This window comes from Mya arenaria, chromosome 17 (genome assembly GCF_026914265.1).
Source record: "Mya arenaria isolate MELC-2E11 chromosome 17, ASM2691426v1".
Lineage (NCBI taxonomy): Eukaryota > Metazoa > Mollusca > Bivalvia > Myida > Myidae > Mya > Mya arenaria.
Window position 1 is genome coordinate 48583481 of NC_069138.1, and position 16180 is coordinate 48599660.

General features: G+C 35.0%; 1 protein-coding gene across 1 annotated transcript; it reads left to right on the forward strand.

The window, feature by feature from the left end:
- Window positions 1–13772: 13772 nt before the first annotated feature.
- On the forward strand, window positions 13773–16088 carry LOC128224186 (uncharacterized). Its single transcript, XM_052933938.1, has 4 exons — window positions 13773–13879; window positions 14119–14347; window positions 14564–15544; window positions 15669–16088. The coding sequence occupies exons 1-4, from the start codon at window positions 13856–13858 to the stop codon at window positions 15953–15955; spliced, it is 1521 nt and encodes a 506-aa protein (XP_052789898.1). The 5' UTR covers window positions 13773–13855; the 3' UTR covers window positions 15956–16088.
- Window positions 16089–16180: the final 92 nt, after the last annotated feature.

A 16180-nucleotide genomic window follows, 5' to 3' on the forward strand; every position in this document is an offset into this window, starting at 1 on the left:
AATTTTTATGACCCAAAGAATTGAAAAGGTGATTGCTAGATGAGGTTTACATCGATTGAAATTACGCCAATACAGAACATGACTGTGTAGGAACTGTTGATGTATGTTATGAGCAAGAGGTGTGGTTTTAATGGAAAATTGTGTGATAGTGTATTATATCGTTACGAAAGATGTTGTAAAGACGAATTGACCGTGTATTCTGCAAATAGTTAGTGATTTTCACTACCAATCTGTCAATTGATGTTGCAAGTAGCACGCTGTGAATGATTCCTGCTATTCAAGCAATACAACAGTATGGAAGAAGTTGTTGCAATATATATTGACAAATAATCCCACGTTTTCATCGTTATGCAAACCGCCCTCTTCATAGCACAGGTTGTTATTACATATTACACACATCTCACAATCACCCCTTCAATACTTTACGTCATTTAAATCAGTCTCGCTCGACAATCAATTTACTATTCCCCAAGTCTCTAAGCACTTTCAGGGCTTTGATTTGTATAGAACAGTCGCAAAGATGTAGACAGCAAGGAGTCGGCATGTCACATCGATTACGGAACATGTCAATTTAACCAACTTATATACCCAATTTATCGCCTGTTAAAACCTAGATGATCTGCAATATTGCTTATCAAGTTCCTTTCTTTTCATATTTACGATTACACGCAATAACCAAATCGTGAACGAAAAACTGCTGTCTCCATTGCATTTGCGCATCTACCTTCGCTACACCAAATGCGACGGAGTTTTTATTAAAACATTCGACACAGGTCAGCTGCGTACGTTCACCATATCAAATTAAATTATATAGATACCAAATGTTCATTAAATGAACCTCTTAAATGCATTCCATCCCCAAGTCTCTCAGCACTTTAGGTGCTTTGATTTTAGGGTGTATGAAAACACTTCCAAATAGTCCAACATGCATAGAAACACTCATAACTAGCTAAAACTGCTAGTCTGTGTCAGGTTTTCCAGTTAAACTGTCTGTTATCCAAGCACCCATGTGTCTGTATTAAAGAGTTTTGGCCAAAAATGCCATTCTCCCGGGGTTTTCAAATGAGTCTGGACCAAAAATGCATTTCAAGCACCCAATAGTGCAGTTTTACACATCTTTTCACACATTTCAAGTTCTCGCTGTCAACTTTTCACCAAATTTGAACATTTTGTGTGCTCGTGGGAATGCAGTCGACTCAATTTAAAAAGCAAAGCTGTGAAAACCAGGTAATGGCAATTTTTGATCAACAAGACAAGAAAAATGCATTTAATAGGGGAAAATTCCACAAATAGTGAAATGCAATACATTTCTTGCCTTCTTACAAAGCAGTTTGGTCATAAACCCGTCTCTGCATTATTCATGAAAATCGCTATCGATCAGTCCAACCCAAACTAGCTCTATAACATGATAGTCTGTGTCAGAATTTCCAGTTTCACTGTCTGACATCCTAGCGCCTGCGCATCTTAACATTCAACAGTACAAAATTCTAAATGCTAAAAAAGGCCCGTCATTGAAAGGTTTCCACTTGAAAATACAGTCCATGACATAGATTATGGGATTCTCCCAGTCTAAAAACTTAACAAGTGATGATGTTGTCGTGAAAGCATGTTACAATTGAACCGCTCTATGATAAGCTCACGTCGGATTTCTTTCCCAACCTGAGATTTATCATCATAATGATACCAAGGAACAATGAATTATTATGCTTGATTTGCTAGCAATTCCAAATAAGTTAAAAGCAAGGCACACAATTTTGAAAACAGTCGGTAAAACGGAAAACCTAATGGCTTTCTTTTATTTATTTTTACAGCATTCTCATATTTGGGCGAGTTTCAACAGCCAATGCAAAAAGTGTAATGGTCCATCCTTCTTATTCCGTATTTTGCGAGTTTAGTAGCCAATCAAAACTTCAAAACTCGTATTGGCCGACTTTGGTCGATATTGGGCGACTTTTAGCATGTATTGTCGGCAGTTGCCAAGTTTTAGTACTACGATTGTCCCGGTATCACGTCAAATACGTGATAGTTGATTAATAATTCATTATATTCACGTTTGAAAGCTACTTTCATTTTGCAAATTCAGTTGTATTTGTAACCGTACTGGTTGGCGGTACATTTCCGAACAGGATATAAATCCCGAAGAACTGTTAAAAACGCGTTAGTTTACCGTGATCGATTATTCGATGATCTAGATCAATACAGACGCCTACTCTAGCAACGCTTCTGAAGTTTCGTCTTGTTTTGGTGAGTAATTCCCTTAAAATCCCATACAGTGTTCTAACCAGTTAAAATGACAATATGTAGCACGCGAGGTAATGACGTCACATTGAGCGTGCGCATTTTGAGGCCCGTCTTTTCATATAAATAGACAATAACTATTAATTTACTTGTAGACGCATCTGCGTCGCCTACAATGCTTCTTCATTATAATATTTCTATCACTTTTTTCAAACACCAACGTTTGTGTTTTTCTGTTTCTGACATGTTTTGTGTTTAAGTTGACAATTAGTTGATCGTCTTGATTTTATCTCAATCCTTATAGAAAACAGTACAGGAATGTTGTATTTCTTAAACAAGGGAGGTAAGATTTGATTATTTCTAAACTCATAATAATAGAGTTACTCATCTTTTATGTAAACGTTACAGAGTTGACATAAATGAAATATTTGAAAATTATTTTAATAAGAAGTCCGCATGTTTTCTTTTCGCTTATTGTTCATTAATATTATCTTATTGGTAAGTTGTCATTACTGGATAAATATTGACCAATCAATAAACAAACGTTTCGATGAGTTTGATGAAACCAAACATTTAACCGGTTTTATAAAGTCGTAGCACTTTAAGATGGCATACAGCCCAGAATTCCTGTGAAGAGCAGTTAGTGCCGTCTTATATTTCTTCTACTGTAATGGTTTGATTGACAACTGCAGCGAATTGTATTATTTACAGATTTACCCAGGATAATGTTTACTAAGGTAAAATGTACCATTGCTTATACAATTGTCTGCTGAAGACTGGTCAATATAAAACAAGAAAAATATATGAACACTCATATATGTATATTTCTTTCATGCTTTACAATGATATATTGAGTATTATCATTGATATAACAACAGTGAAAATATCTTCATAATTTCGCTGCCAACTAAGGAGTGATAATATCAACTTTAAGAACTACTTTTAAAGTCAAGGTTTTTGCCAAAAAGTAATAGTTTTATATTAATTGCATATTATGCTTAAATAAAGATGTATTTGGAAATAAGTAAAACAAACCGTCTGTTAAAAAATAAAGGTAATCCTGTTTTAAAACGTTATCTTGAAACGATAGCTGTAAGTTCGAACATTTGCTTTCGTACAAAAAGAATTACAGATGAAAACAACTGCTCGGACATAAATTCATTGTCATATCATATATCCAATACTTAAAACTGTATGACTTTGTAGAACGACATTCCCTGTAAATTCACACACAAAAGAACTGATTTTTATTCACCCCACCCGCCTAACATTCTGTCATCAACCAAGCTGTTTCCATTATTTATCTGGAAAACGAGCCGTCTTCAAGCGAATCAGACTGATCTCTGACAGTGAGTGTGATTGAATACCTCATGAAAAAAACTCTTAAACCTGGAAAACTGTTTCAATCACATTTGTTTTGCTTACCAATCGACCTGGTCAAATTAAAATACGTGCATTAACTGTTTTTATTTGGAACATAGATGCATCGATAAAAGTTTATTAGTGAATGTTCATAAACTGTTTGCACTTAAACACAAGTGAATAATCAACATTAAAAACATTTTGAGAACTATTTCTCGACATGCCGGAAATAGAAATGAAAGTTACGCCATCAGCTATCAAAACTTTGCGTGAGGGGCGTTCCACGGGTAGCGGTGTGGCAAACACTCTTTAAAAAGAATGGTATTTATTGAAACAAATTAAAATACTATTAAAACTCCGAAAATAGCCATAAAAGAAAAAAATGTTGCTTTCCTTGAAAGATCGTATTTAATTTCACTCGTTATCATTTAAAATCTATATTTCCACTCGCGGCCTCGCCACTCTTGTTTTGACACTCATGAAATAAAATGTGATCTTCCATTGAAATTAACACATATTCTCTATATTCATTCGTTTTAATTATGTGTATAAGTGAAATGAATACTGAGATGATATCTATAAAGAATCAGAACACAAACAATTTTCTTACTTTAACAAAATTGATCTCTTATAAATTGTGTCGTCACGTCCGGTTATATGACGTCATACTCTTGTTATGTTCTCATGAAGTAATTTCCTGGTAAAAACAAAAACAGCGACAAACGTTTAAGGAATGTTTTTCATGAAATCAAGAGGAAATGTCAAGTTTTCCACTGATGAATAGATAGAAAATGAACTACTTACGTATAACGTTGAAATATTACCAATTTAGCACTTATTGTTTTAAATAAAATTGTTTGCAAACTTGCGGAGTAATATTGTAATATACCGCCTGTGTTTTCCATAAAAGCAGACGATGGTTTAACGTTAACAAGGTATAGAAAGTTATAAAATAATAAACATTATAGAATAAGTGATTGCAGTTTGTATTGTTGCTCTTTTTTAACTGAAATCATTGACGAATTTACTATAACCAAAATTTTCCATGTCTCTCCGCCTAAAAAGCTTTTTTTATATTATGATCGGTGTATGTTTGCATATTCATTTCTACACATTAAATCATTTCAAATTATACCAAAATAAAATTGGAACACTAGCCTTCCAAATCTGACACCTCAAATACTATACTGAGCAAGGTTGGTAGCTGACCATTGCTTCTCTATTCTCTTTATTCATTCCTTGATTAAATTAAAATATTTCGCTGCACTACCACATTAAAGAGAAATATCGTATGTCCGTCTTTATCAAAAACAGAAATGATAGTCAACAGGCATCCGACCAGACAGTCACGCAGAGCGTTAGTTGCTACAGATATGACTCCATGTCACCAAAGCATTGCACTAAAATGAATATGTCTTACATAACGAGTGTGTGCTTACATTTAACCCCACTCCCTGTTTTAGCAAGCGCATTTGTTTACAAGAATTTAATATCAGGTTGAATAAGGCTCCCTGATAGCAAAAACTTTGTCCAAAATTATAGCTTTGATCTAACGTATTTGCATTTTAACAATCAAAGTACTAGAAGTACTACTGTACAGGTTTGCAAGATGACACTGTACTGTGTCATGTTTCCTGGAGCGACAGATTGAAGTAAAGGACACAGGAATACATAACAAAAGGTGCCACGGAGCGAACACCACCACTCATCTGTTGTTGTTTTATGTTGAACAGTGCGAAAAGTTTAAACTTACGTTATGAGCCTTGTTTGACATTTGTGTTGTCCCTCGCAACATGTGTACCCAGTTTCATTTCTATGTATTGAACGGATATTGTAATACTAAGGTAATCTGACAAATAACATGTATGACTTTTAGTGAAGAAGATGTATTGAACATGTCGAATGTAAAACAACAACAACAACTGGTATGCTTTGGTACGCTACGTCATCATTGAACAACATTATTTCGTTCGAGAGTTATGCGTGCTGAGTGAGCAAAGTGATGCTGACATTGTGTACACAACAAACACACGAAGTATTTTTGAAGTAGTTTTCTTAAGTACAAATCGTTAACAAGATGTCTTATCAGGCCATATTTAAGAGCTCTCAGCAGTCAATATTTGCAAATAGCTTTAATCTGACATATCTCTAGGGACATTTTGATAATCGTGGATATATTACCTGCGATGTTTTCTTTTTATCAATCTTTGATAACAGTACTGCTCGTGATTTGCTGAAATTGAGGGATAACTTCCTTCTTACTGTACCATGTAAGACATACGCATAGGTATAAGGACGGGCGTTTAATTCGAAAAACAGACGCAGGAAAAATGTACTCATTAGAGTTAATATTTGGTATTTGACAATGCTGAAGGAAACATTATTTTTCATCGCTTGTTATGTTACAAGTGTCGGTAAGGATTAGTTGTGATTCATGGTACTGCCATGTACGAGGAAACATTTGAGTATTCTTTTATGAGCAGCGTTTGTATATTCGAAAGTCATCTTTAATATTTGAAAGCATGATCAAAATACCACATACGCGTAGTTAAATTGCAGGCAAACATTAAGAATATGCTGCCCTTAATGATTGTTTGTTGAAAGAAGTCATTGTGTTATACTCCGCAACGCAGAATTAATTTGAAAAATATTCATTCACAAAATTGTTGACTTACCTTGTAGTTTACAAACATTTAAATGGAACATAATTAAAAGTCAGGCTTATGGTTTTGGACATTGTGTTATTTTGTTCATACTGATCATACATTCTCAAACGAATGGATAGGTTGGCTAGTTCATTGTAAGTGTTTGTGATATTGGCGAAAATCTAAAAAACGTTGTATTTATATTTTAGTTGCATTCGGGTTTACTAAAATGTGTTTTTTGGTTTGTTACATCATTTTAGCGTATATAAACACCCTCGTTTATACCGTGTTTTAACATCCGATAATTCAACAAATAAGAAGAGAAATGTTTTATACAGAAAGAAAGCTAAAAGTAAAGGAAGTGGATAAACTTGCTTTGTAATAAGCCAAAATCGTGCTCCCACTATCCAATATGCGGCGGACGGAAACGGTTGTCGGTTGATGGACGTTTGCTGCCAAATTTATCTTGAGAAGATGCTCTTTTTTAAAGGTCGATCTTGTTATTATTATTAAATCTGCACGGAAAAGGTAACAATATGTTTATGAAAAACTACAGAAACAAGTTCAGTATTGTAACTGCCACAATTGCATCCACGGGTCGTATTCGTTCATGTTATACCCACAATATCGTCTAGCCCAGTTTCGTATTTAGTACAGATTTCTGTCAGTTTGCGTATTCATATTGGGTATTCCATGCTACGTGAACAATTACCACTGAAAGAATTTATATTGTATATGTGCCAGTCACTAGGATTTATCACAATTTGTTTGATAGGCAAATGAGCGTGTTTCTGTAGTTTTTATATAAATATTGATATCGTTTTGAAATATTAAACGAACACTAATTTGGAATGACAAAGCTATCAAGTATGTTAAACGATATGATTTGTAGAAGGATGGTGCACCCCATTTACCTATGATGATTGGCACAGTTGGGGGCCATGCTCAGCTTCATGTGGCGGTGGGACAAGAAAACGTTATCAAGAATCATGTGTTCGAGGTGACAAAAAGTGGGACGAAGGTTCTTGTAGCGAGTTTTGTTATAATGGCGTCACCTACAGTTCCTACTCCAAATGCTCTTGCCCAGCTTGGCGTACCGGGGAATGCTGTTATGGTATGCCAGTTTTTTCGTTTTAGTGTGTTTTATCGCAACAGAAGTAAATACCTACCTTTTGGAAGCAAGATAGTCTGAGCAATTCTGTTATTGTACTGTTTAAAACATTCATTTTGAAATGAAAAATATAATGTCAGGATTGAATTAGGTTGTCCTAGTAAGAAAAAAAACTCCTATAATATTTAGCAACGTTGTTGTATTGCTTTTATATTTACACAAATAACATTTTTCTTTCGAACCAAAGTACAGTACAACATTTAATGTGTGGCACTTTCTCCACCCAGGCTGTGACACAAGTTTCTACATACCACATTGCAATGGGAGTAAGGAATGTGGAGGAAGTCCAGACAACATCAGATGTACAGCTTGTGAGGACCCTTATTACCCCGGGGGATTAGGTGGAGGGTGTAAACGTATGTACCTTTTAATGTTTTCATGTCTAGTTAAAATTGTTAAATCGAAACCCTACTGTGCACTATAAAGCTTCGAAATTTGAACTATCACTATCATATGGCGAGGTGTAAGTCAATTATGCATTATTAAATGGTACACTACAAGTTGGACGTCTAGATTTTTTCTGCAAGAAGTATTGCGATTTTATTAATAAAATATGTAATTCATATCTAATACGTGTGTGTTGTATTGTGCTGATGTGTGCCTCTCGTTGAGCGAATGTTATGCCTTGAACCGTGTGACCCCAAACATGGTCAATGTTGCAAGTGTTTTGGGTACTTTGCATGTCTCCGGTAGTTTCCATAATAGTATTGAATCTGTCACATATCTAAATCACATATAATAGTACCAGTCTAACGGTTTTAAATTATGTCGCTATAACTTTCCCTTAAAACTAAAAATATCAAACGTATATGAGTATTTTGCTTTGATAATATTGGTAATGTGTTGTATATGCGTTCGCCTGTAAATACTGAGTATGATATTTGTCCACATGGGCCATGGCCTTTTGGATGCTATGCAAATAAAACTTTGAAACTTAACGATTTTCTTTTGTAGTCTGCCCGTTACTGTCACATTGTGCTGAGCGACATTGTACTTGGAGCGGCAACACCGTTTGCCTGCATTGTAAAGGCCACAATGTAAACTACAATTTAACCTCACCCACAAAATGTGAACGTACGTATTTTTATTTTTCAAAAACAGCTACATGGTGTTTAAGAGGTTATCATATGGTTGTAATCTCTTGATATAAAGACGAACGAGTGACAATGAAATATCGGACGTTGATAACCTCATGTGATATGCGCATTTAAGTTTATGAACATTTTTGTTTTATCGTTCAATTAGTCGTTAAATGTTGATGCTTGGTGCTCCCATACGAAGTTGGTATTATCTAAAAGTATATATCTTACTAGTTACCAATATGTGAAAAACCTGATCGCCACAAATAAAGTCGTTGCAGTTTTCGTTTTTGCTTTATTTTATCTGTAATCGAACATGAAGTTTACTATTTTTAAATATTTCAAGGCCAGAAAATCATACTTGAGCTTTGTGTAAATATGATATCCTCTTAGCATGAAACTGTTCAAATACAACCAAAATAATATGATAACAGTTGGCATCCCATGTTTACATAGGTGTTCATAGGGTACAAATGCTTAAATGATTCTCAAGCTTATCCTTGAGATAAGGTGAGTAAATAAATGCGTCTTACGTTTGCACTCGTTGAATGTTAATGTGTTCCTTTATTTTTTTGCACATTCGTAAAACGTCTAGAGAATTAACTAATAAACATTGACATCAAGCTACTTGAGAGCATTCCTTGCCATATAGATATGTAAGTTTTCTCGAAATCATTAAAACGTCATTAAACATACCGTACAGTGAGGATGATTTACATATTAATCTTTTCATTACGTCAAAACACAATTTGTTGTTTACTTCACAGGTATGTGCTCATTTGACACGCATAAGTGCTGGCCAGGCAGATGTCCAACAAGCCTAACCAAAGATTGCGTGTGTGCTGAAGGCTTTTGGTTAGAGAAAAATATCTCACATACATCATGCCAGCGTAAGTTCAATAAATTAGAGATGCGGGAATAAAAATATATGCATGAGGAATAAAGAAATAATATAGTTTTCCCTGTCATTGTACTCGTGGAATCATCACACTTAAAGAAATAATCACGGCACCAACAACCCCAAGTATTGAGATTCCTTACGGGTGCTTTAGCGAGCGTGTATTATTTCAATCTCGAGGGTTGCTTGTGACGTAACTGTTTTGTACCATGTTGGCAAGGACAACGTTTAAAAGTCCTACTATGTTTTAGTGATGTAAACCCATCTTTTGTATGTATATCGAAATGACTATTCTTTACATTTTTGACACTTTGAAAATCACAGAAAGATGAAAAATGCAACAAAACCGAAAGTATAACCTAAATTAAGGGGGCACATAACACAATTTGCCCATTATGTTGGTTTTTTAATACCAAATGAATGCCCAATTATCTTCCTCATTAGCATAAAGTGAGACAGTGGTCGAGTTAGGGATTTCGTTGGAGGTTCCCATATATTTCTTTTGAAAAGGATTGTGTTGATCTTGGGTTTAAAATACCTTATCTGAGATTCTTTCATAGTTATATAGTTTATATTCATTTCTTCTCTAGCTATTTAATCCTAAGCGAAAGAAGGCCTTTAATAAATAGCTTACTGTTTAAGTTAATATCATTGTAATTTTTCCATACAGTTTCGCTCAAACATCTTCTTTTTACCTCTCCGATATAGGAGGTAATGCGTTGACAAACGCACTCCCAAACTTGGTACACATTGAGTTTAAAATATTTTTTTAATAATTTCGTGTTTCGAAAATATACGTGTTTGTCGAAGTGTAACACTACTGACGGACACTTGAAATTTATTATTAACAAAAATGTGAATATCAGCTAGCTATGTGTTAGTCGGTTTTCATACAATACAATATCGCATTCAAGTCACTATCGTAGTGACAAAGGGGTTATCACAGGGCTTGGTCTTGGTCTTGGTATACTTAATTTCTAATTTTGATACATAGGGAGACATGGATAAAGTGTTGTATTGTAAACATACTGTCAATTAACAATCAATCTTGTATTTTATTTACATCATATTTCATATGTCAGTACAGATTAAAACATCTCTTGCCTTTGATTCTAGTAAGTGGAAAGACATACTTAGTCTAGTATTCTTTTTCAGTGTCTCTGAACAACACTCCTACGATCATAAGTTGCCGTATACAAATAAGTGAAGGCGTCGGTGGAGTGGCAAAGCAATCTCCATCGGGCGAATGCAAACTCCAAAAAGATTTCTTCGGAAACTTTCAACCAAAAATCGTTCAGTTTGACATGGGTGCTGTCTTTAAAATTGATATCACAAATATCACAAAGCCAGGTTTTATATCAGAATCGAAATTTGGTGTTACTGATGCCAACGTCTATCTTCAGCAAAAACCTGTTAGAGGTAAGAATATACGTTTTTCCTGACATTAAACATTTCATAATTGATGTTTTAAACAAAATATTTTTATTGTGTTTGTGTTCCATGTATAGGTGAGTCGAGACTTTTAGACAGCTATAGTTTCAAAAACGATCAACACGCCAGCGTAAACGCAACAGAAACGTTTCTCGGAAAAGCCAATGTTTCGGAAAGTGCAACCCATCTTCAAAACGGGGAAAGGTACGCACATTTTAAAATTCATTTAAAGGCCCATCAGCAGCAGTTTTAATGTACCCAACAGCATATCAATTCATAATATTAATCTTATAAAACAATTATGAAAAAGAAAATAAGACAATAATAAATAAATCAAATTACAAACTAGGGATTATGGAATATGCAAACACAATTTATAATTGTGACGATATTTGTAAACATTACAGCAAATGTTGCTACTATTCCTATGTTTTTGTTATTTCTACCTATGACAAAACATATTAAACTTATCAATGCACGTATCTAATGATCTTTCTTTTCGAAAGTCATAGTGATATCTCTTTCGAATATAACAGTTTTATGGTCAGTTTAAACAAAGCTTAATTGATTAAGGCAGTAAATTGTCGAAACGTTGACTTAAAGACGTTTACGTTACGACAGACATCGAAAAAGAAAATAGCTTCATTTGAACAAAGCGCTTAATGATAAAACGTTACCAAAAGTTGAAATTAGAGCTATATTGTCCACACTTATAATAAAGACACAACGTGCTATATTTTGCATAAAAGCGTTAGCAATGCTATTGAAAATTGCATTTGTTTGGTCTTGTTTTTTCCTCCCAGGTATCTGCTAGTTTCTATTTGGTTTTTGTTTAGCAAACTAAGTAAAACTATATGATTTTAACAAAGTTTCAAAACTTTCCAAATTTGTTTCCAACTTAACATTTGTAAGTGTGTCCCTTTAAGATGATAAAACATTTATGTTACGATATATCGTTCGTTGGTTAGAGATTGAAGGGCATTAAAATGAGTAAGATGTGTTGGCTATATAGCAGATAAGGACTGTACAAATGCGTTATTCACTTCATCGTGTCATTCATGACAATGTTATCATTTTAAGCTTGATGACCCCATATAATGTTGCTAGTATTTAAAAGGGTATTGTTTCGTGGTAACTAACATGTAAAATATAAAAGATTTGTCACGAGTCGTCATATAGAACACAATTTTATTAAACGGGTTGCGGAAATCTGTAAGTTAGCGAGCCTATGGCGATTTTTTATCACACGCTTTTTCCCTGTCAAAAAGACCTACCTGTTGAACCTGCGCTGATAATGTGCCGAATAACGCAAATAGACAAAGAAATTCCATTTCCCACTCGCACACAGTAGTATGTACGGTCGGTAATTCCCGATAATTGAAGTAGTGTTTGAGACCCTGTTATAGCATTCCCCCCGGCTTACCAACCGCATCCCCCACCCCAAAACAAATGAAATGAAGGATTTTTTTGTCTCTCGTTTGCTGTCGTTTTAATAAAACAAATCTGAGATGGGGGTAGGGAGATTTGTGATTAAATAATATTGTTTTTGGACGGTCAATTTCTTTTAAATTTTGTTTTGGTTCAAGGAAATGATACACATTAAGATATTTTCAATCTGTTCATAGTTTTAAACGATGCCCATTAGGGTCTTACTACCTTAATTATATCATTGTCGATGTGTGTTTTCATATTTCTAATGTTTTCTCTACAAATCATTTCATTATACCAAAATAATGGGATTATCAGGCTTCCAAGTCTGTAACCTTAAATACTATAGTTGTTAACGGATGTAGCTGAAAATTGTTTCTCTCTTCTAAATGTCCATACCTTGATTTAATCAAAAAAGTTTCCATGGACTATATTATTCAAGTGAAATATGACCTTTTTCAGATTGTGCGTTATATTCGAAGCAAAAGGAGGTGGATACGTAATAGCGAACGACTTTGTCAATAACAGAAACAAAAGTCCACAGGCGTACAACAAGACAGTCACGAAGAACGTTATTTGCTACAGGTATGACTCCATGTCACCAAAGCATTGCACTGAAACGAATACGTGTAGCGCATCAAAGCGAAATACTAGGCCGTTGGCAGTTAACACAAGGATAACAAGGGAACAAGATATTCAAGTTTCTTTCGACGATTGGTCGGATCCTTTCCCGTCTGGTGGAACAACTGAACACGCATCTGGCATAGAATCTTATGAAATCACGGTGAATGAAGTAAACGATGGTATATTGTCCTCAAAAGTCAATAACATGTCTTTGGGTAACATTACAGCCGGAGGTACATTTACTATTACAACGACCGCCGACAAACCAAGACTATATCGAATACTTCTTACAGTAAAGGATGTTGCTGACAATACCAGAAATGCGAGAGCGTTTGTCCTTTATGACAACTACTCAACGATAATGATGAAACATCAAAATCTCTTTTATATCAATTCTGCTTCACCATCTAAACAATACGAATGGCAAACGCATCACAATGAAATATGTATGCAATGGCGAGGCTATTTCTACAACAACTACTACATAGACCATGACTTTTTTCAACCTATGACTATATCAGAAGAACCTCCAGTTTCTGCTACGTATGACCAAATTTCCGGCGAATTACCAATCAGCGGAACAACAACTGTTAAAGGAATTGTAAACTTTCAGTTTTCCTTCTCAAAGAATGAGGAATCCTTTTCAGAAGAAATATTTGTACCCAATTTTACAAACCAGTCCTACTGCCATTACTTTTTACTAAAAGATGGCGAAAAATACACTCTTTCGATTAAGGCTATCGACATAGTAAATAATACTTTGAACGACAACAGAACCGTTTTCATTGATCGAACAGCTCCTATTATAAAGATTATTTGGCTAACAAAAAATGACAATAGGCAACTGTTCGTCCATGACTCCGACGACCTTTCAAAAATGAAAATTTATTTCGAAACGCTGGATCCACACAGTGGTATTTTGAACATCGAATGGCGACTAGGAACGTCGAATGGAGGCCGGGAATTAGGTCAAGGGATTATGAAGGCGAATACAATATCAAATGTAAGTTTCTGATTTTGCATTCAAGTATCATTCCATATGATATGAACGCCAAGTACTTGATAAAAATACTTGATTATATCACTTTCGTAAACAATTGTGTGATTAAGGATACCATTTGATAACGTCTTTAACATTCAAGGATGTAAACAAAGACAGTTCGGATAATGTAAGTAACAAACATAAAACATAGAAGAGAGAGTAAAACAAACCTAACCCTTCTAGCATTTTTGTTGTTGCAGGAGACTTGTGAAACAACTGATTGTTATTGTCCAGACATTGGCCTATGTCAGACCTTGGGCTACAGTATTCCATTGAACCAACTTGTCGCTAATAACACGCATGTCGCGGATCATAACAGAAACTATTATTTTTGGATCAAATCAAGAAATAACGCAGGTCTTACAAACATCGAATATCTCGATATTTTGGTCGACTATTCGCCCCCAGAAACAGGAGTTATTTTTGAAGGTATTGAAAGCAATTTGTAAAGAGATTGTGTAATAAACCTGTTTAACTTGGTCATTATAGCACTGCTTAATATCGTAATAATCGTATTATTACATTGCAATACCAAACTTGTCAAAACATTCGTATCACTCTTTATCATGTAGCTGTGAATTCATTCCACAAGTTAAGACATAAATACAGTCGAATAGTAATATACAATGATTTATGTTTTAACAGGATATGATGGTAACCCGGAGATCGATTATACAAGTGACAATGACTTACCTGTTCATTGGCATGGCTTTATTGACCATGAAAGCGGTATCATGATGTACAGAGTCGCACTTGCAGAGCATTGCCTAAGCACGGAATCAATTCTTTCGGAAAACAAGAACGATTCTATTATCGAAGTTAAGGAAGTTATTGGAAGAGAAACATCAGTAACGTTTAAAGCCAATTTTACAGGGAAGTATTACGCAAGTGTGATAGCAATAAACAACGCCGCAACCGCATCGAAGGCAGCCTGTTCCGACGGTGTTGTCAGGGATTTATCTCCACCAGAATTTAGAAATGTTAAAATACTTAATGCCAAGCATTCGGAATCAGTTATTTGTGACGATAAAGAACCCTACTTGTTCACAAAAGATCTTCAGATTATTGCATTGAACGAAAATGAACGGTGCTTAGGAATCTGTAAGCATGCGTATGACCCTTCAGATTTAGTAAGAGTGTTTCCAATTCAAAATCAAAATACTTCCGACCAGAATATACATGAATTCATTTGTGACAAAACTCCGTTATATACAAATGAAGCTCCAATCTCTATTCCGAATGACCAGTTTCAAATAACGTGGGATATGCAAGAGGACGAAAGTCAGATAGAAAACTATTTTATTGGCTTTGGGGATGACGCTGAGAATACGACACACCCTTCAATACTTGACTATAAACCTACTTATGGCAAACGCTTCTTTCACAAATCCCATTTAGGAATAAGTTCAGGAGAGCGATTTTTCGTCAGTCTTAAAGCTTTGAGCAAGTCCAAATCTGAGAGGACACAAATCATTGGACCTTTCATTATAGACGAAACACCTCCAGAGGTGCGCACGCATCCAGTTGTTACCATTTCAGAAAACCATATCACCATGGGCTGGACCAATAACAGCTTTTATGAACCTGATCAGGAAAATAACATAGACCAAATATTCTTCAAAATAGGTAAGTCAGACAGGTACACATTGTTAGTGTCATTAAGATTATTATGACTGGGTATTAATTATGATATGCATATTTAATCTCAGTATGAACTAGGTTCTAAAATTTACTTTTTGAAAATTTACAGAATGCAATGGAAAAGCAATTAGCCCATTTTATGAATGGAGCCGTGAAGACTCGGAGCCGTGCAGTGCATATTCCGGAGGATGTATTAGATACCCCTTAAAGTCACTTCAGTCTTTCGATACCGATCAGAGCCTAGGTTTTCGGTTTCGATTACACGTCTATAATAATGCTGGTCATTACGCAGAGAAACATATTCAGACACATTTCAAATTCCATCAAAGTATACACCTGGGCAAGCCATCGTCTTTGACATTGATCCATTGCACAAAGATTCAACGAATGACGTAGATGTCCATTTTACATCAAATACGTTGTGTGCAAAGTGGTACGGTTTTCGTCATCATGAAAACATCAATATTCAAGTTGGCATTGGGACGTCCAATAGTTCTGACAACATTGTGAAATTTTCTTCTCCGACATCGTCAACGGAAACGTGCATCCATTCGAAGCACCTCAATTATGAATCACTTTATTTTATAATATTAAAGCTTCCTGTTCTGGCGGAGAAACAAT